The sequence below is a fragment of the Rattus norvegicus genome, chromosome 1 (genome assembly GCF_036323735.1).
Source record: "Rattus norvegicus strain BN/NHsdMcwi chromosome 1, GRCr8, whole genome shotgun sequence".
Taxonomy (NCBI): Eukaryota; Metazoa; Chordata; class Mammalia; order Rodentia; family Muridae; genus Rattus; species Rattus norvegicus.
Window position 1 is genome coordinate 66,984,822 of NC_086019.1, and position 26,805 is coordinate 67,011,626.

The 26,805-nt window shown below is 38.0% G+C and overlaps 1 protein-coding gene across 1 annotated transcript in view; it reads right to left on the minus strand.

Moving 5' to 3' along the window:
* The window catches only part of Lnpep (leucyl and cystinyl aminopeptidase), a 95,899-nt gene that overhangs the window by 53,110 nt on the left and 15,984 nt on the right, over nt 1–26,805 (minus strand). The window contains exon 2 of the mRNA NM_001113403.3: nt 5,452–6,292. Coding sequence (NP_001106874.1) covers nt 5,452–6,292 — 841 coding nt within the window. The remainder of the gene's footprint in view (nt 1–5,451; nt 6,293–26,805) is intronic.

Below are 26,805 nucleotides of genomic sequence, written 5' to 3' on the forward strand. Positions count from 1 at the left end.
TGGAATACCAAAAAAAAAAAACAAAAACAAAAACAAAAAAAAAAAACAAAAAAACAAAAAACCACAGGATAGCAAAAACTATCTTCAACAATAAAAGAACATCTCAAACTCAAGCAGTATTACAGAGCAATAGTGATAAAAACTGCATGGTATTGGTACAGAGACAGGAATGTAGATCAGTGGAACAGAACTGAAGACCCAGAAATGAACCCACACACCTATGGTCACTTGATCTTTGACAAAGGAGCTAAAACCATCCAGTGGAAAAAAGACAGCATTTTCAACAAATGGTGCTGGTTCAACTGGAGGTCAGAATGTAGAAGAATGCAAATCCATCCATTCTTATTATCCTGTAAAAAGTTCAAGTCCAAGTGGAACAAGTACCTCCACATAAAACCAGATACACTGAAGCTAATAGACGAGAAAGTGGGGAAGAGCCTCAAACATATGGGCACAGGGGAAAATTTCCTGAACAGGTAGCAGTGACTTATTCTTTAAGAGTAAGAATCAACAAATGGGACCTCATAAAATTGCAAAGCTTCTGTAAGGCAAAGGACATTGTCAATAGACCAAAACAGCAACCAACAGATTGGGAAAAGATCTTTACCAATTCTATATCTGATAGAGGGCTAATATCCAATATACACAAAGAACTCTAGAAGTTAAGACTCCGGAGAACCAAATAACCCTATTAAAAATGGGGAACAGAGCTAAACAAAGAATTCTCAAATGAGGAAACTTGAATGGCTGAGAAGCACCTAAAGAAATGTTCACCAGAAAGACTGGAGGTCCCAGGGAGTTTAGAGGTCTGATGGGGTGGGTAGGGTGGAGATATATATCCTCGTGGACACAGTGGGGGGTAGGGTGGGGAGGAGGTATGGGATGTGGAACAGTGGGAGGGTGGATCAGGAGGGGAATAAAGTCTGGAATATAAAAAAGAAAGAACGAATGAAAGAAAGGAAAAGAAAAAAGAAAAGAAAAGAAAAGAAAGAAGGAAGGAAGGAAGGAAGGAAGGAAGGAAGGAAGGAAGGAAAGAAAAGAACGAACTAAAGGAAGGAAGGAAGGTAGGTAGGTAGGTAGGTAGGAAGGTAGGTAGATAGGTAGGTAGGTAGGTAGGTAGGTAGGTAGGTAGGTAGGTTGGATCAACATCCTTAGTCATCAGGGAAATGCAAATTAAAACAACCCTGAGATTCCACCTCACACCAATCAGAATGGCTAAAATCAAAAACTCAGGCTATAGCAGATGCTGGCTAGGATGTGGAGAAAGAGGAACACTCCTCCACTCTTGGTGGGACTGCAAGCTGGTATAACCACTTTAGAAATCAATCTGATGGTTCCTCAGAAAAGTGGACATTGTACTACCTAAGGATCCAGCTACACCACTCCTGGGCATATACCCAAAACATGCTCCACCATGTTCATAGCAGCCTTATTTATAATAGCCAGAAGCTGGAAACAATCCAGATAACCCTCAACAGAGGAATAGACACAGAAAATGTGGTACATTTACACAATAGGATATTATTCAGCTATTAAAAACAAAGGCTTCATGAAATTCGCAGACAAATGGATGGATCTAGAAAATATCGTTCTAATGAGGTAACTCAATCACAAAGGAATACACATGGCATGTACTCACTGATAAGTGGATATTAGGCAAAAAGCTTGGAATGTTCATGATACAACTCACGGACCACATGAAGCTCAAGAGGAAGGAACACCAAAGAGTGGATGCTTCAGTCCTACTTAGAGGGGAAAAAACTAATCAAGAAAAGTGGAGGGTGGGTGGAACTTGGGAGGAAGAAAGGAGGGTGAGGGGAAAAAGAGGGGCAGAATCAGGTATGGGAGGAGATGGAGATGAACAGAGGTGTTTAGCAAGGTGGGATGGGAAACTGGGGCTAGAAACCAGCAAGTCTCAGATGCCAGGAAAGCAAGAACCTTCTAGGACCCCACAGGGATGACATTAGCTGAAATTAACCACAAATGGGAAGGAGAAACTGTCGAGACCATATTGAGAGGTTGGGCATGTCCCCCACTTCCTGGTTGAGGGATGGGGCCACCCACCCATCTCAAAAATTTTAACCCAGTATTGCTCCTGTTTAAAGGAAATACAGGGACAAAGAGTGGAGCAGAGACTGAAGGGAAGGCCATCTAGAGACTGCCCTACCTGGGGATCCATCCCATATGTAGACCCCAAACCCAGACAATATTGCTGATGCCAAGAAGTGCATGCTGACAGGAGCCAGATACAGCTGTCTCCTGAGAGGCTCTGCCAGATCCTGACCACTACAGATGTGGATGCTGGAAAGCCAACCATTGGACTGATCATAGGAACTCCAATGGAGGAGGTAGGGGAAGGACTGAAGGAGCTAAAGGGGCCTTATCTGGCATCAGTAGGAGGGAGGCCCTTGGTTCTGTGAATGTTTGATGTTCCAGTGTAGAGGAATGCTAGGGCAATGGGTTGGAAGTGGGTGGGTAGGAGAGTATCCTCATAGAAGCAGGGTAAGGGGGGATGAGATAGGAGGTTTGCAGAGCTGGGAAAGGGGATAACATCTGAAACAAATAAATAAAATATACAATTAAAAAAAAGTTATCAACGGGGGAAGTGGTGCAATACAATGGAAAGGTTTAAGTTCCCTCTCTGCTTCCTGACAGCCCTACCAGACTATATTACTTTATGTACTTCTGTTCTTGGCTATTATGAATACATTAACATCTCTTATGAGTTTGACAGGGTAGAAGACTAAAGAAACATAACATGTTCAGAGCAGTTTCTAGTATTTCAGTTCCCAATAAATACTGGCTACTGTTATGCTTAGTTGTAAAAAATAGAGAGTTCAACATGACAGGACAGTAAGGGCTGAGAGAAAAAACAACGGCCAGATAATGAAGACCATCAAAACGCTAGCCATGAGGACTGTGAAATGTCTGTAACCAAAGGCAACCATAAGCACCTCCACTAGCGGAAACAAGTGTAAAGATAAAAAAAGGCATAGATTATGTTGGTAGCAGTGTGGAAAGTAAGTAAAGCTTCCTGACCACAAGCATTGTCTCTCTAAAGCATATGACATTTACAGACATTGTGATTTTCCAGGCAACAAGAGCATCGGTGGTACAGTGGTAAGAATAGCTGCCTCTCAAGCAAGAGGAAATGCATCGCCCTAATTACTCTATCAGTTTAAATATTTATTCTAATTATAACAGGGCCAACGTTAAAGTTTCTAGCAATATAAAGCAAAAATTTAAAAACATATAACATTGCTTAGGAATAGTAGCTTTTAGGCATCCTGAAGGTGAGAATGATCTAAACTTGTATCTACTCTCAAGATAGACAATATTTTGGGGTCTTCACTGTAACAGGCAGGTGAATGAACTTATGTCTGTTTGTGCTAAACTTTCAGTTTAAGATACTATTTTAATTACTCTATTTCTTAGTTTTAAGGATCCACATTTTTTCTAACATAACTCAACTCAGCCCATGTCAAGAATATACACATCTATGCTAAAAAAAATCATTGGATTCTATTACCCAGTATTCATTTTCCCCATTATGTAGCATTAAGTCCAAAGATTTCAGGGAAACAACTCTGGGGCTTCTCTTAGAGTTTGCTTGCAATATTAAGTCACTGTTTTGTTTTTGTTTGCTTGTTTGTCTATTTATTTGGTTTTTCATGACAAGGTTTCTCTGTGTATCCCTTAGTGATCTTGGAACTCTAAGTCACTGCTTCATAATATGAGTGGTGTGTGCGTGTGTGCGTGCGTGTGTGTGTGTGTGTGTGTGTGTGTGTGTGTGTGTGTGTATCATTTATCTATAATCTATCTATCTATCTATCTATCTATCTATCTATCTATCTATCTGTCTACCTATCTATCTGGATCATTCTACACACAAAATATGTAATGCAAATAGGGTGTTAATACTGTATTTCCTAGGGATAACAGAGATTACAATCCAAAAACTAAAGCTAAAAACTCCAAGGCCACTATTTCAATCACAGATTTGTGTTCAATTTCAGATAATAATTCAACAACTAAAACATACAGACTGCATGCTATTTGTTTAAAAAGCAACATAAAGAAAAACAGTCGTTTATCTGGCATTTGTAGTAAGCAGAGGCTACTAAAATATAACCGTATGTTTCAAATTCAAATTACTAGTATAAAACTTGATATAAAAAAAGAAAATTGTAGCAGCTTTTGATGATTCTTAATGCCCAGCAAAGGGCTGCAACTTTATACTCAACAATTAATTTAACACTTAAATGTATTTTGATGACTGAGAAAGATAAAAGAATAATTTTTTCTATTTTTTGACAAAAGAAAAACTGCTCCCTTTCCCCTTCGCCTTTATGATTTTTCAAGACTGGGTTTCTCTGTGTAACAGTCCTGGCTGTCCCAGAACTCACTTTGTAGACCAGGTTGGCCTTGAACTCATAGAGATCTGCCTGCCTCTGACTTCTGAGTGCTGGGATTAAAGACATGTACTTCCACACCAGGCTGAAAAACACCCATTCTATAGCAAGTCAAATGTCTCTTGGGTGGAGAGAAAAGAACTAATAATTTGTTTTTATGTTCGGTTAGTGAAATTACCCTTAAAAATATATTTTCTTTCAACAAATTGAAAATTTAAAAAAATCTCCGAAACACTGTACATAACATGTTAATATATATTAGCCAATGGTCATGTTAATAATTCTTAAACTGGTCTACAGAATATTATGAGAGTCTTATGTAAGAATGTTCTACTAACATATAAATTGTTTTTGTCCACAGAGAGCTAACACTACCCATAATGTATACTTTCATAAAACCCATTTATGATTTGACTATGAAGATTAAAAAACAAAATATGATCCAAACCGGCTGTGGAATACTCTTATATCATGTTTCTCCCCCCACCCCTTCTCTCTCTCCTTTTGAGATGGATTCTTTCCTACACTTTTAGAGATTCCACACTCAAACTGACATTTTAAAAAGTAAACCAGTAAAGATTAATGACATTAAAAATGATATTCGAATCATATTTCACTCTCTTTCTCCAACTCACTAAGGACCTCCTTAAATCCTGCCTGCAAGCAGATTAGTCCATTCCCCTCACTCCGTATAGCTTCACGGAAGGATGTCAAACAATATTCATCTCATAAAACATGAAAAGCTCGGGGTTGGGGATTTAGCTCAGTGGTAGAGCGCTTGCCTAGGAAGCGCAAGGCCCTGGGTTCAATCCCCAGCTCCGAAAAAAAGAACCAAAAAAAAAAAAAAAAAAAAACATGAAAAGCTCAAAAGAAGTATATTCTTCCATATTACCATTCTACTTTGTATATAATTTCCTAAATTTAAAACCTCTGTGGCTTTACTTAATTCAAATTAAATTTAAAATATCTATGGTGTGGACAGAGGGACCTAACCGCATGCAGAAGAGCACAGAACAAGAACCATCAGAGCTTTACATACTTTTTCTCATTACTTTTATCTGTGTAGGTGATGCCATAAAACCCATAGTAAGAGTTAGATATATTTGCTGAATATTCTATCTTCAAGGTATAATTGTGTCCTGTTAGAAGGCTTTCAGGGGCAACAACGGCGATTTGTTCATGATATGGATATTCCAGAATTTCAACTTGTTTTTCTTGACTGGAAACCGCCGACATAAATGTCACACTTGAAATATTATGTCCTGTGCTATGGAGAATGATGTCCCGTGTATCTTGAAGAGCCTGAAGTGAAATTGTCACAGAACCCCTGAATGTCATTGAGGTTAGGTTTGGATGTAGGCTAAGTTCATAGCGTTGAGGAATAATGGCAGTGGGAAGCCTAATTTGTGCCCATGGAAACACTTTCCCGTTTGTAGCAATCGGCTGAATGAGTTCTGCTGACTGGTTTGTTTTGTGGCAGCCTTCTTTGGTAAAGGTACATCTAGGCAGTAGATAAATCACCATGATTACAGAGACAGCAACCACAATGACAAAAACACAGATTACTAAGGTCCTGGCAGAGGGTACTGAACAAGTCCCATCTGGACTCTGCCTGTAGCCTGTTGCACTGTTCCGAAGGCCTGAGCTTCTGTTCATGAAGGACATGCCCAGCAGCTTGGCAGATGACTCATAATCCTCTTCATCCTCATCCATCTCATGCTCACCAAGACCTCTCACCAGAAGCCTCGAACCTCGGGGCTCATATTCAACTTCATCAGGTTCCAGAGGATGTAAACAAGGTTCTTTGGCTAAATCTACCACATCTGGTTCTTCTTCAAACATGCTGTTTTCAATCATATTCCTTGGAAGCTGAAGTCGATCTACAAAATTAAGACACAAAGATAAGATAGAAGTAGGGAGAGCTCATAATACAATGTTTCTTGGAAACACCAGATTTACTGTATTTTTAATCACTTGAGGTTTTTTTTTTTTAATACTAAGACTTATTTCCATTTTAATGCTATTTGAATTAAATAAAGGCTTTATGCTATTCTTGAATTAGTCATTATAAACCCAAGTATATATTTTAAAAAGCACAGTACAATCATGAACCAAAACCAACAACAACAAAATAAAAATCTAGCCAGAGGGTATAAAGCTAATTATTTTTCTAGTTCTAATTCTATCACAGATTTCTCACTGTTGGTGGTCACTGAATTCATAAAATTATATCCAATGGTGAAGAAGAATGGCGACTGTACCTCTGTTGAAGCTGAGATGTATATAGGTTTGAGGCCTGGATAATTTTGATATGTGATATATATTTTATTTGAATTTGTTTTCTTTTAATAATAAAAGTATGTTAATTTTTCTTGAACAGCTGTGATTTCATAGTACTTTCCTTAATACAGTCCTACCTTTCCTTAATACATCTGGGCCCCTGGCTTGACTTTAGAAGATACTACTTTAGCCATGTCTAACTGTGTCTGTCCCTAGGAGTAAGTGGGGCCAAAAAGAAAGGACTAAACTCAAGGCCTTACTTCTGGGTCTGGACACCTGGGGCCTAGAATTCTTGGCCAAATACTACAAAACTAAGTTGTGAGGCCTGTATGGATCTCTTTCCTGTGTCCCACTCACCCTCAGGCAAATCACAAACTGGTCTGCCTGCCTCTAAGCTTAAAAGGTAGCTCAAGAGAATGGGCTATTGTTGGGTAGAATCTTGGTTAGACTATATTAAGTAATATGAAATCACAGCTGTTTTTAAAAAAATTAATAAACATCCAAGAGGATGTTTCTGGCCCATAGTAAACTAAAAGCAAAAAATGACTATGACTTTAGTAAGCAAGAAACAGTAACACAGACAAAAAACTTAAAAAACAGGTCAACTACAGTTCTAACACCTGCTTTTTCACCCTCCTGTAGCATTCACAAGTACAGCAGTTCCCATCTTTAAAAACAGAACAGATACCATGAGTGCCAGCTTACCTTAAGGTAGGGAAATAGAGGGGGCTTTCTAAGCTATACCCCACACACACTTGTCAAAAATCACTGAAGAAAGGTCTCAAGAGACAAAAGGATAAATAATACTACATATCTATCAATAACTCAAAATTAAGATATTTAATATTTTACATTAAAAAATCACACTTTTTAAGGGATTTCAAGAGTTTAAAAAATTGAAATCATCTTTAACTTCTCACAAGGCACTTTACAGTTATTTCTAATCGTCCCAAAAGTTCTATAAAGTGGCAAAATTAAACTTAAGGCATGAAAAAACAAACAGAAATGGATTGATTTAAATTTAAAGCTGTACAGGTATTTAATTGTATATTTTAGCCTAGATCTAAAACAATTTATTTCAAATTTTAATCTTCTCATTAATGTAATGCATCTTTTGACTCATGTTAATTTAATGAAGGTAAGAGCTTTTAACAATTTGGTATCTGGTAATAAAATTAAAAATATTATTTCATCATCAGTAGGACAAAACTGATATTACTTAATATACAGAAAAACATAAAGGATAAGCAGTGGTTTTACAACCCCATAAGAACAACAATGCCAACCAACCAGAGCTCCCAGGGACTAAACACCACCACGCAAAGAGTACACATGGACAGACCCATGGCTCTAGCTGCATATGTAGCATAGGATGGCCTTGTTGTGCACCAATGGGAGGAGAAGCCCTGGGTCCTGCCAAGGCTGAACCTGTACCCGAGTCAGGGTGGGGAGGTGGGAAGGGGTAGGGCGTTTATGGACGGGAAACCAGGAAAGGGGATAACATTTGAAATGTAAATTTAAAAAATCCAATTAAAAAAATTTCCCCTCTCCCCCAAAAAGAATAAACAGTGGTAATTCATAACTCACAAAATAAAAGCACTACTCATATTAAAGTAAAGCTGATAACTGCTACTCAAAGTACAGAATGACGACCACAGCACCCTATTACATTACATCTTCTTACAAAAGCAGACTCCTACCCTTCTAGTCACAAAGTTCAGGAGATTATCCAGTGACCTACATGTATGTCAGTAGCAATGATTGGATCCTACAAGCACCAATCACACTATTCCTAGGTGTGCTCAGACCACAGCAGACTGTTTTACTCTGAGAACAAAGTCAGGTTAAATCTCTCCCCAACACGCCTGTTTTACTTAGTTCCTCTGCCTGAATGTCATGACTTTCTTTTTCTTCATTCAGTCTGGCACATCTGTTATTATGTAGCTAAACTCACTAGAACATTAATGAAGAAAACTCCTTTCAAGAGTTAACTGTCATTCCTACTTTTGTGCACTTCTGATTTAGAGAGAAAAGAAACTGTAGTAAGAAGGCCAACCATTTGTACTTCTCTACTCTGAAATTGGTAAAAATTATGCTACTGAGAAGCACCTAAAGAAATCAGGACATTCAATATTCAGCTTCCTTAGTCATCAAGGAAATGCAAGTCAAAACGGCCCTGAGATTCCACCTCACACCAATCAGAATGGCCAAGATCAAAAAACTCAGGGGACAGCAAAGATGTGGAGAAAAAAGAACACTCCTCCATTGCTGGTGGGATTGCAAGCTGGTACAATCACTCTGGAAATCAGTCTAGAGGTTCCTCAGAAAATTGGATATAGTACTACCTGATGACACAGCTATACCACTCCTGGGCATACACCCAAAAGATGCTCCAACATACAACAAGGACACGTGCTCCACTATGTTCATAGCAGCCTTATTTATAATAGCCAGAAGCTGGAAACAATCCAGATGTCGCTCAAAAGGAGAATGGATACAGAAAATGTGGTACATCTACACAATGGAATACTATTCAGCTACTAAAAAGTATGGCTTAATGAATTTCATAGACAAATGGATAGAACTAGAAAATATCATCCTGATTGAGGTAACTGAGTCACAAAAGAACATACATGGTATGTACTCACTGATAAGTGGATATTAGCTCAAATGCTCGAATACCCATGATACAACTCACAGACCATATGAAACTTAACAAGAGGGAAAAAGTGTGGATGTGTCAATCCCCACTAAGAAGGAGGAACAAAATAATCACAGGAGGCAGGAGGAGGGAGAGCCCTAGATGAGTAGAAGGGAAGGGGAGCAAAAAAAAGGGGAGAGGTGCAGGACCAGGTTTGGAAAGAGATAGGAGAAAAGTCCAGAGGGCCAGGAGAATGAATAGAAATAAATACCAGTGGAGGTGGGAGGGTAGGGAACTTGGGGGACCAATAGAAAGTTCCAGCCAACAGGGATGAGAGAGGCTCCCAGGACCCAATGAGGATGACATTAGCCAAAACACCCAACAGCAGGGAGATAGAACCCAAAGAGACCACCTCCACTAGATAGGCATGGCCCCCAGTGGAGGGATGGGGCCACCCACCCATCTCACAATTTTTAACCCAGAATTGTCCCTGTCTAAAGGAAAGGCAGGGACAAAAATGAAGCAGAGCTGAAGGAAAAGTCCATCCAGAGACCATCCCACCATCCCATTTGCACATACCAAACCTGGACACTTATTGTTGATGCCAAGATGAGCTTGCAGACAGGAGCCTGGTATGGCTGTCCTCTTAGAGACTCTGCCAGCACTTGACTCAGAAGATGCAGATACTCACAGCCAATCACTGGCCTGAGCCCAGGGAACTCAATGGAAGAGTTAGAGAAGGACTGAAGGAGTTGAAGGGAATTGCAACCCATACCAAGTACAAAAGTATCAATTAATTGGGCCCCACAGAGCTCCCAGATCTAAACCACCAACCAGAGTATACAAGGGCTGGTACGCGGCTCTTGCTACATGTGCAGTAGAGGACTAGCTTGTCTGGTCTCAGTGGGAGCCGAGGCTCTTGGTCCTATGGAGGCTTGATGCCTCCAGAGAAGGAGTATGCTAGAGGGGTGAGGCAGGAGTGGGTGGGTGGGTGGATGAGCATTCTCTTAGATGCAAAGGAGAGGGAGATGGGGTGGGGAGTTTTTAGAGGGAAGACTGGGAAGGGGGATAACATTGAAATGTAAACAAATAAAAAGATTAATAAATTAAAAATAAAAAATAAAAATATTTCTTTGAATAGAACTTCTACTCATTTATAGGTGTAGATTTAGCAAGTGGACATTCCCTGTAAATGGTGTGTGTCGAGAATAGTTACAATATCTTGGGTTTTTTTTTTTTTTGTTTTTTTAGAATTTAATTTTCTAAGCTTCCAATAGTGTTCCCATTTCCTTGTGATGGTTGGTTTCAATGGATATTTGGGGGTTGTACTCATTACTTCTCGGATGTCAAGAACAAAATCAATTTGAAGAAATGTTTTTTTGTTTTGTTTTGTTTTGTTTCTTTGGCTTAGGATCCAGAGGTTTACGAGTTTACTTTGGCAGGTAATTCTGATGCCTACAAGAACAGGAAGAGAGAGAGAAAAGGAGGCAGAAAGTGGATGAGGGAATAAACTCAAAGCATGCAACAGTGGCGTACTTACTCTAGCAAGGTTCGTGTTATAAAGGTTCCATAACCATGCAAAGAGCACCACCACGTGGGGACCGAAAGTTCAAATACGTCAGCCCACGGGTGTCGCTTCTTACTCAGACCACCAAAGGGGTCATTTCATTCATGCAATCTCATATTGAAATATTATTCAAAATTGTTTGTAAGTCTTAATAAACTCTTAACCTTTCTGATGTATTTAAACTCCTGTGAGACATGCTCCATTAGCCTCTTGTTCACCCTATGCTAGATGCAGACAACTGTGAGCTCTAGTCAGCATGGTTTATTCAGTAAAAGTCTCTCATTGGGATAATATTAGAGCTTAATATTAGAGCATTCCCATTCACCAACTAAGATCCATCAGAACTGTTTGAGTCTGAGTATTGTCTTAGAATTTCTATCACTATAATAAGACACCACATTCAAAGGAACTTCAGAAGGGGGGTGTTTAGCTCATAACTCTGAGGTCACACTCCACACGGAGAGAAGTCAGTGCAGAGAGCAATAGAAGAGAGCTGCTCACTAGTTCCATTTTCCTGGCTTGTTCAGTTGTTTATTTGTTTGTTTGGTTTTTGTTTTTTCTTTATACATCCCAGCACATATCTAAAGGACACCTCATCCTATCACAAAACACTTGGTCAAACATGTTCATTTTAGGCTTATTCATAATAGCCAGAAACTAGTAATAAGTTCCTCTACAGAAGAATGAAATAATATTCACTTCATTCTTACACACTGGAGTATTACTCGGCCAAAAGTACACTGTCAATAGGACAAAATGGCAGCTAACAGATTGGGAAAAGATCTCTACCAATCCTACAACTGATAGAGGACTAATATCCAATATATACAAAGAACTTAAGAAGTTAGACACCAGAGAATCAAATAACCCTATTAAAAATGGGATACAGACTAAACAAAGAATTCTCAGCTGAGGAATGTCGAATGGCTGAGAAGCACCTAAAGAAATGTTCAATACCCTTAGTCATCAGGGAAATGCAAATCAAAATAACCCTGAGATTCCACCTCACACAAGTCAGAATGGCTAAGATCAAAAACTCAGGCTACAGCATCTCTACATCTGGCTAGAATGTGGTAAAAGAGGAACACTCTTCCATTGTTGGAAGGATTGAAAACTGGTACAACCACTTTGGAAATCAGTCTGGAGTTTCCTCAGAAAATTGGATATTCCACTACCTGAGGACCCAACTATACCTCTCCTGGGCATATACCCAAAAGATGCCGCAACATATAACAAAGACACATGTTCTACTATGTTCATAGCAGCCTTATTTATAATAGCCAGAAGCTGGAAACAATCCAGATGTTGCTCAAAAGAAGAATGGATACAGAAAATGTGGTCCATCTACACAATGGAGTACTACTCAGCTATTAAAGAGTATGACTTAATGAATTTTGTAGACAAATGGGTAGAACTAGAAAATATCATCCTGAATAAGGTAATCCAGTCACAAAAGAACACATGTGGTATGTACTCGCTGATAGTGGATATTAGCCCAAAAGCTCAGAATATCCAAGAAACAATTCACAGACCATATAAAGTTCAAGAAGAAGGAAGACCAAAATGTGGATGCTTCACTCCTTCTTAGAAGGGGGAACAAAATACTCATGGGAGGAAATACAGAGACAAAGAGTGGAGCAGAGACTAAGGAAAGGCCATGCAGAGACTGCCTCACCTGGGGATCCATCCCATATGCAGCCACCAAACCCAGTCACTATTACTGATGCCAAGAAGTCCTTGCTGACAGGAGCCTGATATGGATGTTTCCTGAGAGGCTCTACAAGAGCCTTACTGATACAGATGAGGATACTTGTAGCCAACCATCAGACTGAGCATGAGGACCCCAATGGAGGAGGGGGAGCATGGTGGTGGTGCTAGCAAGAGAGTGATTAACAAAGGTGCAAACCATGACAAGTAACACAGCAAGAGACTTGCATTAAAAGAAGCCAACTTTCCACAAATATAATCCCTTTAAATGGCCATCTCATTTTCTGAGAAAATTAAATAGTATGTATTTTTAAATTAACATGATAAAATCCCCCCAAAAGCGTAACTGAAACCAATTTTCTTGGGCAGATACAAGGCTTGTTATATTTCAATGAAGCTATCATAATGAATAACCATCGTTCTGCTTCTGAGGCCACCCCCACATGATCTGCTGGTAGAAAACCAAATGCTGTAAACATGGAAAAGAATTTACATACTATAGTCTAGACTATCTCCAGTTGGAAACTCCATACATATTCTTTTAACCCAAGGTGTTTCTTTTGTGGAAAAGAGAGTATATGGCTGCAGAAATAAAGCAAAAAGATCATGGAGAAATAATTCTGCCATGGGGGAATCAAGATTGAATTTTCCAAGATGAATAGCTGTGGCTGGCATACATCTATTGGTACTGCTATTTCTCAGGCTGAGGTAGGAAGATTTCCCCTCCCACCCCCCCAGGAATAGAAAGTTAGCATAAGAAACACAGCAAGGCCTTATAGAAAGAAGGAAAAAATGAGGAAGAATGGGTGGAAAAGAAGATGTGTGTGTGTGTGTGTGTGTGTGTGTGTGTGTGTGTGTGTGTGTGTGTGTGTGTCTGTGTCTGTGTCTGTGTCTGTGTCTGTGTCTGTCTGGATGGATGTACTCCTATTGTTAAAGTTTCATTTCAACACATTAAAAGTGCTGTTCAAGTCAGAGAAAACTGTTGTTGATATTAAGCAGTTTTAGCTTAGTTTAGTACAAAATTATACATTATAATCTACTAATCATTTGCACAAATGATGCAAATATTTTCACATATTAGACAACAGACGAATCAAAGATGTGACCCTAGCCTATACCTAAAAATAGGTGAGTATGGACATAAACTTAGGACAGGTAGTTATGCAGATCCACTTCTGACTCAGGACAAGACCATCCTTGTCTCCAGGCCAGTGTTGATAACTACTGTAAGCCCCTACTGCAGGTGTTTCAGAACACTGTGACGTTGAAACCCCGCTTGACTGCCCACCAGAAACCCCACTTCCATACAAAGCAGTCCTTTAAAGTGCCTCTAGACAGTTTCTTTTTGCTATCTTGTCCACTGCAGTTGTACCACAGAATAGCTAATAAAGTCTACTTCTGCATTTTCCTTTCTTGGGTAATTCTTTCTCTAAATGACAAGACTCTGTGACCTTTATTCTACATAGTAATGAGCCCCAAATAACTCTAGTTTTCTGCCGTGGGACAATTTTCTAATAGTAGAATGACAAGCTAGAGTTCAAGGAGAACAGGACTGGAATACAAAGATTGTAGCAAGAGAGAAAAACTTGTACAGAATTTCCTGAGAGTCCTTTGTCAAATGCAGCACATATCAGCACAGGCTCATAATAGAAAGGAAACAATATCCCTGAAAGGAAACAGAGGTCAAGCAATACAGGGAAGTGCCAGCAGTACAACCTAGCCCCAGCAAGAACTCAGTAATATCCTTGGCATCAATTTGAAACACTCGTGAGCAGAAGTCACATTCTCAAGTAAGATCTACTGTGTAAGCCCTATGGAAAGCCACAGGAGAAAAATAATTTGAAATGAGTCTTGCTAAGCTAGCAAGACCTGAGAATCGCCCCAGATAAAACTAAGCCTATAACCAGCTGATCAGTAATTAAGCTTCCTTTAAAATACCAACACTCCATGGGAAAAAAAACCAACTCTATAATATTTCTACAGTATTGTCCAAATGTAACTAGAAAATCACTGGTCATTCAATTACACAAGAAAATGTGGCCTGTAAGAAATCAAAAGTCAATTGCTACAGTTAACATTTAGGGCAGCTACTGTAAATATGTCTCAAAAAATAAAGGAAAGAGGCTTTAAAAAGTAAAACAGAGTACTATGTGAACAGACAGAATTTTACCAGAAAAATTGCAACTATATAAAAGGGACCAAAGGCTGGGGAAATGGCTCAATGGGTAAGAACACTTGCTGCAAAAACATAAAGACCTGGGTTTAAATCGTCAGCACTCAAATAAAACAGACGGGTGTGATCCCGCATTCCCATAACCCTAGCACTAGGCAGAGAAGACAGGCTGAACCCTGCCAGCCTAGCAAAAAATGTGGGCATCAGGTTCAGTGAAAGATCCTATCTGAAAGGAACAAGGCAGGAAGCAACAGGGGACATACAGCATCTTCCTCTGGCCTCTATACATGCCCATATGTACACACACCTGCTTTGCCTAACACACACACACATATGAGAGAGAGAGAGAGAGAGAGAGAGAGAGAGAGAGAGAGAGAGAGAGAAAGAGAAAGAGAGAAAGAGAGATTGAGAGATTGAGATTAGAGATGGTCAAAATGGGCCACTGGGTAACTGTAGCACTGAAATGTCCAAGAATTAAAATGAAAAAGAAAATCAATGAGTAAGACTTAACAGCAGCTAGAAATAGCCGGAAAAAAAGCCACATGATCTTAACAGGCCACTAAAAATTACCAATTTAAGGAACAAAGGGATACAATGTTGAAGAAAAATGAATACTCCATCAGGTATTTGTGGATTAATATTAAATACTATAATAAGTTAACAAGAGCCCAGAAGACACATGTGAAAATGAGACAGAAATAGTTGAGTAGCTAAAATTCCCTATTTAATCATAGTAATAATAATTCAAAAGTGTTAAGATTATCCACAAGAAGAATAAATTCAGAAAATATCATACTAGACAATTCATAGCCAAACTCCTAAAGCAAAGAGAAGCACAACACTTTAAAGGAGCCTCAAAATACTACAATATCTTTAAGAGAAAACAATAGTAACTTCAATAGTTGGCCAGAAAATAGTACAGCATTTTTAAGGCAAACAGTAAAACCATGATATCAACTTTGCATCCCATCCCCAGTAACAACATCCTTCAGAAACAAGGATAGTGTGTAAACACTTTCAACATAGATCAAAGTTGACAAAATTCATCTCAAGCAATTATACACTATAAAAAGTCTTTTTAGAGCAGACTCCTTAGAATGAATAAAAATGGTATCAGATATATTAGATATCTAGGAAGGGAGAAATAACATCAGAAATGATATATAAGTGTTAAAAATAAAAATATGTTCTTTGTCCATAATTTCCTTAAAAGAATATGTTTAAAGTAAGAAATAACATTGTAGATATTTGAAAATTTTAAATAAAAAAGCTACAGGAGGGATGTTGGGAAAGAAGTGGAGTGACGGCAGAAATATGAAATACGGAAGAAGTTAAATAAGGAGAATTAAAGGAGGGCAAATGGGTTACTTCAAGAGAGAAGCAGCAGGAAACAAAAAGGGTTAAATGTAAAAAGTGAAGTTAGTGCACTGTGTACATAGATTTCAGTAAGTTAAAAATGAATCTTATTAGCCACACAACATAAAAAAAACAGAGATGTATAGTTAGCCAAAAATATAAAATACTAAAACTATATAAAACAAAATTCAAAAAATACTAAAGAAAGAAAAATAAGATACTAAAAAAAAGTTCATTGACCTAAAAGATACAATGTAAGAGAAATAAGAAAAAAAATGCAATAAAAAACAAAAGTAAAAGGTAAATGAAAATATGATAAAATCGTAACCTCAACCTCATATACAATTAAGCTAATTTTAAACATTAAATGCTGTTTGTAAGGCATATTTTAAATTTAAAGACACAGACAAGTTAACTGCATAGAAATTTTATAATTTGAAAATCCAATATTGTTACACACCCTTCTTAGTTATGTGTATACTTAATTACCCAGTTTCTAAATCCATCAGGAAAATGAAATTCGAAAAGCAAAAGGGCTATCAATCATCGTGGCTGAAGAATCTATTTCTTTTACCTTCATATTCATAGGGCGAGAAGACAAGGTCACAGAAGGTACTGACGGTGCTATTAGCTAATTCTACTGAACTGACATCTACAGAACTTTGAGGCAGACAAATGCAGAATACACATGAACCACTTAGTAAGATGGAATAAATGTAAGTATCAATAAATTCCAGAAAGCTATATACTTGATAGTATTATTGCCCGGGGTAATAGTGGCGGTGGTGGTGGTGTTAGGGATTGAACACAGAACTTCATAAATGCTAAGCACGGGCTCTATCACTAAGCTAAATCACTGGCCCTAAACCAGGAAACAATCTTTTATAGACTTTGTTCTATAATGGAAACAAACAATTAAAAATTCAAGCAGCAAATTTCTAGATATTTAGAGAAATAAAATTCCATACAATTACTTGTCAAAGAAACCACAAGGAATTTAGAAAACATTTAAAGCAAATAATAAAACATAAAATTCCTAGTTTTTTTTTTAATACCTAGAAAAATGTTCAAAACTAGTAACAAAACTTTTCATTCTAAGGAGCTAAAAAAAAAAAAAAAAAAGCCTAGTAAATCAAACCTTAGTAATGAGACGAGGAAATAAAAAAAGAGCAGAAACCGGTGAATACAAAACAGACACAGTCGGAAGTCAAAGCAAGGCAAGCAGGGCCTACGAACTGACCGAAAAGTCCACACATCTCAAGCACTGATGCAGCTCCAAGGAAATCAGAAGTCCTAGGCCAGAGACAGCACTTGCCCTTCTCTCAAACCATCTGGCCAACAGAATCAGCTAGTGACACTGCTATACATCTAAGCTAAGAAAATACACCTCCTACTCTCCTATCCCCCACTCTCTCCATCTATCTCTGTATTTTAATTTTTGTACCTTTTTATTCCATAAAAGGAGACTTTGTGTTCCTGTCCATTTAAAAAATTTAACTGTGTAGTTCTGAATATGAAAGGAGGAAGGGGCTCATTTGTATGCATCTACTTTAAAATTCCTACTTCATTTGGTAACCACAGCTCTCAGGCTCATTTTGCAAATATATGACCATCCTACACCAAAGCTTAGGTTACAGCTATATGTAATAATCTCTATAGCTAGTACCTTTGCTCTGACTCTCACAGACCCACTTACATATAAGCTAACTAAATCAGTTCTTGTTTCAGCTGAGCCTTTAGAACTCCACAAAGCACACGCCAGTCACAGTGCAGGTCTACCTGATGGACTCTGAGAGCACAGGTGTTCCAGACACTGATTTCTCTGAAGGCCTCTGAAGGGTGCAGGCTGCCACAGCACTTCCTTGCTTCGCATTCCACCTCTTAGTGTCCTCATACCATAAATCCTTCTCCCTCTTCACCAGTTAGTTGTATTAGCTATACCAGTCCAATATACTTTCATAACTCTTGTTTCTTTTAAAAATCAACCCAACCAACTTTAGAAATGTCTTTCTGTGACCAATTCTCCTTTACTGCCTAAGTGAGCACAGCATAAAATACAAGACACATAATTCACAGGAAGAAAGAGGTAGAAATACTATGGCAAAGAACTGGTAGAGGCCCTAAAATTTAATAACCACGATTTCCACAGATATTACTGTCACATAACCCACTTTATCTCTAGAGTAAACCTTCTGGTCAGTAAATGAAAGCAACTTGACTTTTAGTAAACTTCACATTATTATTCTAACTTAGTCTTGCCAGCTTGAAAGATTATCCGGCAAGGCTTACTTCCTGGTAGCCACTGTACATGGAGTTTTGTTTATAATTAGATGTGCAGTGCTAATTATACCCTCAGCCCTGCCAGTGTTCTATGGAGGATACAGGGAGAGTCAAAAGATTCATTCCAGAATCATGAGTCACCTCCCTCCCCACAATTCACACCACTAACCACCTGTCAAATGGGGACATTAGAAACTGCACAGGAAACTTGTCTATATGGCTTTTTAGAGTTTAGGGTAGGTAAGTTCAAAATTTACACTGTATTTAGTTCTAGGATAATGAGTACACTTTAATACTTCTAAGGAGAAACTTAATAAGTTTCTTTTTATTAAAAATTGAAGAAAGTAAGATCAATAAAATTCCAAGGGCTGGTTTACTCTGTAGAATAGGACACTTTTCTATTAAGTAAACTGCACTTAAAACATTTTGCTTCACTTACAGATGATTCTTTGAGGGAAAGATTCGGGTCATTCGCCTTGTTAAATACTATGCCTAAAGGGGAGAAACCTGCAAAAGCACCTGAAATAAAAGCCTCATCTAACACATTAAAATTAAGTCATAATTATTGAAGATTACTACTCATGTCTATGCATTAACTCTTCAAAAACTGAACCTAGGTTTACTAATACGTGGGACCTGACAGAGATCACATACTAGTTATGATGTTGGCAAGCTCCTTCTATCACCAACTCTTGAAGAAAGCCTCATAATACTTTGGGGATTATGAGCAGTAGCCACATTTCATCTCTACTGGACACTAACTCTTGAGGTCACCAGCTACCTCTTTTCTTCTCCTAGAAGCTGGTTATAATTTAAGTTGGTTATAATTTATGGGGCCTTAAGTATAGTAAAAAAGAAACCTAGGAGATCTAGTTCTGGCCCCACCATATAGTAACTGTTGAAACCTTGTTTAGAAGTCAGGTATAGGGGTTGGGGATTTAGCTCAGTGGTAGAGCGCTTGCCTAGGAAGCGCAAGGCCCTGGGTTTGGTCCCCAGCTCCGAAAAAAAGAACCAAAAAAAAAAAAAAAAAAAAAAGAAGTCAGGTATAGCATAGTAGGGTAAGTGGCCTGCCTGTTTATGAGTATCAAGGGGTCAAATAAAATAATACTTTGAAAACTATGAATAATAGTCATATGTCATAATAGTAATAAGTTCATTGCTACTTACATAATTAGAATAGAAATTTCAAAATTATGAGTAAATAAATACACTATTTTACTTTTCAGTCAAGTGAACTGGTATTTCCTTTCAATATCCGTAAGAATAATTTCCTTGCCAATAAATACCTTTACTTAAAAAAAAATACTACTAAGATGCCAACTGCAACACATTAATAAGACAAAGTTGTAAAAAACAAATAGCAACACACTGATTTATTTTAAGATCTACAACACGGCTCATATAGGACCTCAGTGACTATGGATCTATATACTTGTTTCTGAGAGACTTCCCTGTTTACAGTGTTTGACACTTTAGGTAATCTGACCTCCTGGGCACTTGCTGAATGGCAATCTCAACATGAAAGATGCTACAACAGCTCCTAAAAACCCTAGGGATTGGATGACCTAAAGCTGTGCTCACTTGCTTTACACAACAAAACAGATAATCTGTAACTATAGTCTTACAGCTATAATTTGTAAGAAGACACTTTTTATTATCTTTAATCTTTTTTTACAGTCCAGTCATTATCCCTCTCCTGTTCTGCCCTCTGACAGTGCCTCATCCCATTCCTCCTTCCCCTTCCCTGTCTCCAAGAGGATGTCCCCACACACCCACACCCTACCACATGCCAGGCCTCCCCAATCCCTGGAGCTTCAAGTCTCTCAAGGGTTAAATGCATCTGTAAGAAGACAATTTAATTTAAATAATTTTCAGACTTCTCTGGTTAAAATAACCTAAAGGGCAGTATTACGCAGATGCCAAGTATAATTTATCAATTTGATATATTGATTCAATGAATTTCCTACCACTTGCAAATTATCTACTGTATTATATGAAGATCTATTCACAAGTTCTGTCTTCTGTAATTTTGTATACTATGGGCAAAAATGAATACTTCTGTACTAGAGAGAAGCACAAAGATGAATTCCTAGTTGGTTTGCTTTTGCAGCTATGAGAAGCTGAAAAGGAGAAAGTCTGCAAGAGAACTGCGTGCCAGTGCCCGGAGGCTCTGCAAAGAGAACATAAAGGACCAAGGGAAGAGGCAAGAAGCACAAGCAGCAAACTGAAGCCCTTCACAGAAACTGGCAGAAGAGAAAAAGGAAAGCAGTCACTTCCTACAGAAAAGGAAGAAAGTTTTCTCCCTGGACAAACTAGATGAAGAACTCCCACCAGCAGTCAATATAGGAAATAAAAATTTTAGTCAGTCAGCCAACATATCAACTATGTCTGTATATGTTAATCTATAAATAAAATGTTAAGGGAAGATTTGTCTTTATGGTTTACATTTTTCACTAGCGTTTCAAAATTTCTCTTTAATATGATCACAACACAAAAACTCAGCTTGGCAAAGTTAACCTACTGATGAGCTTATACCAGAGGATTCTTAATTCATATCGTCAATACCTAGCAAGGTCTAAAACGGTTTTCACCAAGTTCACAAAAGAAAAGTATCAATTACATGGGGACATATGTTATACACACACACACAGAGAGAGAGAGAGAGAGAGAGAGAGAGAGAGAGAGAGAGAGAGAGAGAGGATACATAACTTTTAAAAAACTTCCAAGATGGCTCAGTGTGTAGTAATTCACGACAACTTGCTTAATCCCCAGACCCTACAGTACTAAAGGATGGGTACAGTGGCAATCTGTGGCATGTGGGAAGCAGACACAGGAGAATCTACCAGAAACAGGTGGGTCAGCTAGTCCAACAGAAATAGCAAAAGAGCCTGCCTTAATGGAGGGAAGAGTACAGTGAGTCCTCAATCTGTCCTCTGAACTCCACACTTCCACTGTGGCACATGCATGGCTGCATTCTCACACACATATACAATTCTCATACTTTCACACAAACAAAATGATAATACGTAAACTTTTAAAAAATGTTTAGGGGCTGATGCCATAACTTAGTCGTCAAGGCACTTGCAACCAAACCTGATGACCTGAGTTTGACCCTTGTGTCCCACCTGGTGGAGACTGAACCAAACCAACTCACACAGTTCTGACTTCCACATACAGCTCCAACCAACACACAGACCTTCAGATCCTGCTGAATCCAGAGAACATGCAGCTCTGATTACGTGTATACACCTCATGCCTGATGGCATCAAATTGGCAGCAACATATAAGAAGACAGGAAGAAAGCCAAAGCAAGGAAGTGTCCAGTTCTGTAACAACCCTCTCTGCACTGCTAAATCAGGATTCCAGGAAAAATACATTATTCCTTTCCAAGGACGGTGCCCTCAATCACCTTCCAAAGGCCTACCTCTTTAAGGTTCCAATCACCTCCAATACCACACTGAGAAACAAGTTGCCAGAAATCTATGACCCTTTGGTAGACAAACCATAGAACAAAGCAAAGTGTTTAATAGCAGCAGATGAGTATATTTAATACAGTATTATACAGATAATATATATTTATCTCAAATGCAGAAAAACATTCAGAATAAGGTTTAAAGGAAGAAAAGCATGTTACAGACATTTAAATAAACTTGTGCTCAATAGGATACACTGTAGATAAAAGCATACATAAACAGTGATTATTCCTAAGAGAGGGAGTTGGGTTGTGCTGGGTATTTTTATTACCCAATTTTCCTTTTATATGTAAATGGAATAAACTTTCACACATATACAAATAAAGTTTTAAATATGCTAAGATAGAATGTAAATTAATAAAAAGACAATATTGTTGGCCTAGAAAGAAATCAGGAAACTTGGATACCAGGATAAAATTTGCTATTTCTTTTCCTTGGGATCTCTTATGAGGAAGTGGAATTTTACCTTTACTGTTTAAATTTTTAAATTTACTTATTTATTTTTACACTCCAGATTTTATTTCCCTCCTGGTCCACACACCCCCCCTCCCAGAGTTCCATACCTCCTCCCCGCACTCCCCCTGCTGTCTCCTCCCACCCCACCAGACCTCTAAGCTTCCTGAGGCCTCCAGTCTCTTGATTTTTACTGTCCTTGTAACTTGGTTTAATCAATGAAATGAAGCAGAACGATTTGGCAGAATGTTTAATGCTGGGCCTTGGGAGTCTGTGTAAACTTTATTATTCTTACTATTCTAACAGCTCTATTAGAGAAAATCCAAGCTAGTTTCCTTTGGGTGGGTAACCACATTAAAAACATACAGCCAGCAGCCAGTATCCACTGCCAGATAAATGAGTGAAGAAGCTATCTTAGAAGTATCTAATCTCAAATCAAGGCAACAGCCAATGACTGCCTAAGAGTGACTTCAGGCAAGAAGAGTGGAAAACACATTCACCTAAACCAAATCCAAATTGTTGGCCTAAAGAACAAATAGCAAATAAAATGGTGGTTGTTTTAAGTCATAAATTTGGTAAAATGCTCTGTAATAACATATAACAACCTTATTCCTTATATAGTATAACCACCAATTATCTCAGTGATTTTATTTTCTGATGGACTCAAGTCCTACCACTGAGCTACACGCCTCACAAAACAATCTATCCCCTAGGACCAAACTTAAAGCACACTGTACATATCAGATCTACAGTTCCATGGCATATCTGAGACTGCAACACACTGAGAAGCATCAGGGCCTCACTGATATTTTAGACTCAGCTCAGAAACATAAGGAAAAAAACAGAACATTTGTCATTAGAAGAACAGTTTGCATTCTTCTTACAAAAACTCCTGTATACGGATGTAGGCTTTCATCCTAAGACTAAGGGGTTTGATGTACATTGCTTCATTATCAACAAGCATACCTTACCACCCAACAAACAATGATGACAAGCAGCTAAGGGCTCTCTCCCATAATAACACTGGGCTGATCTATACAAATAACAGAGAGCAAAAAACTTCTCAGGAACCAGACATTCTGTCACCTCCTATAGAACCCTGGGTAACCCTTCCAAGCTCAGTTTGTTCATCTGTAAGCAGTACCAATAACAATACCTACATTGAAGGGAGGAAGATAATAGCATGCATATATATTACCAATATGCATTTTATAATATGCAATATATAAAATCACTGGGAAGAACTACCCACCTAACTAAGTTATATTAGACATAAAGCATTCAGAATATAATCTAGTATATAGTAATAACAAGTACTTAATGACTAGCGTCATATACTATTACCAGAATTTTAAAAATATTTATTTATGTATATGAGTACATTGAAGCTGTCTTCAGAAACACCAGAAGGCAGTAGATCCCATTACAGATAGGTGTGAGCCACCCAGTAGTGGCTAGGAATTGAACTCAGGACCTCTGGAAGAGCAGTCAGTGTTCTTAACCACTGAGCCATCTCTCCAGCCCCCACCAGAATTTTATATGACATCTCATTTCTTAGTCATAGATATTGAAAAATGTTTCTTTATGTTATCCTCTTAATTCACACCTTACCAAACATAAGCAGTAAGATGGACTTTCTCCCTCTGTCATTAAAATTAAGAGATTAGAGTTGAGCATGGTGGCACACATCTCTAACCCCAGACTCTCTAACCTGGGACACAAAGGCAAAGGCAGGCAGATCTCAGATCTTTGAACCTAGCCTGGTCTACATAGTAAATTCCAGAACAACTGGTACTATATAGAAAGACACTGTCTCAAAAAAAAAAAAAAAGTAGAGGAAGAAGAGGAAGGCAAAGAAGAAGAATAAAATGAGAAAGAGGAGAAAAAAAACCAAATAACCCAGTGTTTCCTGTACTAACACTTCAAGTTTGCTGTTAGAAAACTAAGTGCTATTATAAGAAAAAAAATCTGCAAAGCCTTTAAAGAGAACCCTAAGAATTTCATGAATAAAACAATTACATTTGTTGAAGGATATTTGCTAAGAATTACAGAAACAAAAATATTTTTATAAATAATTATTTTTATTTTTGATATAATTAGTTATTTTCTCCGTCCCATTCCTCCCTCCGATCCTTCCCATGCATCACTCCCTACTCTTTTTCAAATTCACAGCATCTTTTTCTTTAATTGCTGGGGTGTGTGTGCGTGCGCGCGCGTGCGCTGGTAAAATTTACAGGAAGATGGAAGTGAAACAGTTCAGTCCACCCCAGACTTAGCACAGTGATTCTGAAAGCAGCCAGTTTCTCAGAGTCACAGGAAATGGTTAAGCAACCTCAGAGCAGTCATTTGTTTTTACATCACAAATATTTTTCAAAATAATTATTTTCAAATAGGATATCTTAAAAATATCCAAGAACTCACAAATAGAAACAAGTCTGCTGAGATTACAAGCTACTACTGTTTATTTTCATACTTTTTAATTAACATAAAATCTTAATAATATAATAAAAAAGATAAAAATAACAGTAAGAGTCAAACTTGGCAGTAAAAACTAAGTAGACAAGTTCAATACCAATCTTATACAAAACACACTAACCATGATGCGGTAGAGAGGTCATATCTTTAGAGAATTCTCATTCTATCACGTTGACGGTTTTTTAGGAAAACTGTATCTATTGTTTCTTTTTCTCCTGTACTACTTGTTGACTGATTCCTGCTTCAGTAAAATACGTATTGGGGTAGATACTGCAGTTTAATTTTTCTTTTTTTTTTTTTCGGAGCTGGGGCCCGAACCCAGCTAAATCCCCAACCCCAGTTTAATTTTTCTAAGTGAAAAATATTCCACAAAATTCTTAAATGTCTTTATAAAATCTTTAAAATGTGCTTTACTATTTTCCATTTCTTAATAGTATATTCTGGACATATGGTCATCACTAGGGGTGGGAGCAATCAATGACTGCACTGTTACTTTTAAAGACACAGAACTCAGTGTTCTGTCTGAAAAGCAAACTTACGCAGGCACTGGTCCTTCTCAGCCAAACCTCAGAATTTGGCCAACTTGTCTCATATGCCCTATTCCAATTAACAACTTAAACTTTATAGCAGTCGTACTGCACTGAGTTTTGCTCTTTAGTTTTCCTTAGACAGGATTTCACTCTTGGCTCAGGCGGGCTTAACTCACTATGTAAACCGATGGCTGGCCTCAATCCAGTACTCATGCTCTCGCCATGGCCTTGGCAAAGACTGCTAGGGCTGAGCATACAGGTATGAATCACCATGCCCAGCAGAGTTCTGTTTTAAGTTTTAATTTAGACTTTTCTTTTCACAACACTAAATTTTACTACCATTGTATTTTTCAGGGGATGTATAACTTGGTTATGATTTAGAATATCAGGTAACATGTAATTCTTATACTTAAAACATTGACTATGCAATCTCTGTGTTATAATAATATTTAAAAGAAATAGGCTAGATTAAGATGTATGTTTATTACTATTTATTACCTTTAGAAACATCTATAAGGTTTGTGATTTTAAATACAAAGGAAATTCCCATCACCAGAAATTTTCTATCTTCCCAGGTACAGCACAATTCCTGGCTTTGACTCCTAGTACCATACCAAAACCAAAAATAAAACAAAACAATCCAACAGCAGTAACAAAACAAAACAAAAAAACCCCAAATTCTATATAGTATCAAAAGTTAAGATGAAGATTCCAGCAAATTAGTAAGTGAGTATCATCACTGCAAGACTATTTGGGTAAAGTAACCAAGGATCAAGTATTAGTGTCACATAAAGTGAATCACAATAATCCCACTCATATCTCTCCTCAATTCTGTACATAAAACACCTCAACAAAACACAGGACACGGTTCAATTAACTGTATAATAATCATGAAGAAAAATGGATCACTAGCAGAAACATAACATAATCAAATCAGTCCTTATCAGTGAAGGCAGAGATCAGGATAAAGTAATATAAAAGGGCAAGGCTTGTCTTTTGCAGCTTTGAAGATGAAAAGAAGGAGCAGGAACAAAGAAATATAAGTGGCCTTTAGAAGCAGGGAGACTGAAAGCTATGGTTCCTACCCGGATCCCACAGAGTGTTTACTGGCAACATCTGGCTAAGACATGTCATGGATTTGGCCTATAGAGTTGTAGGAGAACAATTTTTATTTTATTCTCTAATCTGTGATCATTTGTCATGGTGGTAATGGGAATTAGTAAACTTCTATGCACAGCATAGTCACATTTGCAGCTGGTCAGCTCCACTCTTATAGTACAGGGCAGTGGTGGGGGCATTACCCAAAGTCAGAAGTCATATTTCCAGGCATGCATGCTCGGTATAGCTAGTAGGTAATTCAACTAACTTATGAAACATAAAGAAATCTATTCTAACAAGTTGGCTGAAATCTCTGGGAAAGTTCAATAAAGGGAATGTCCTAAAACCGTTCTTGAATTA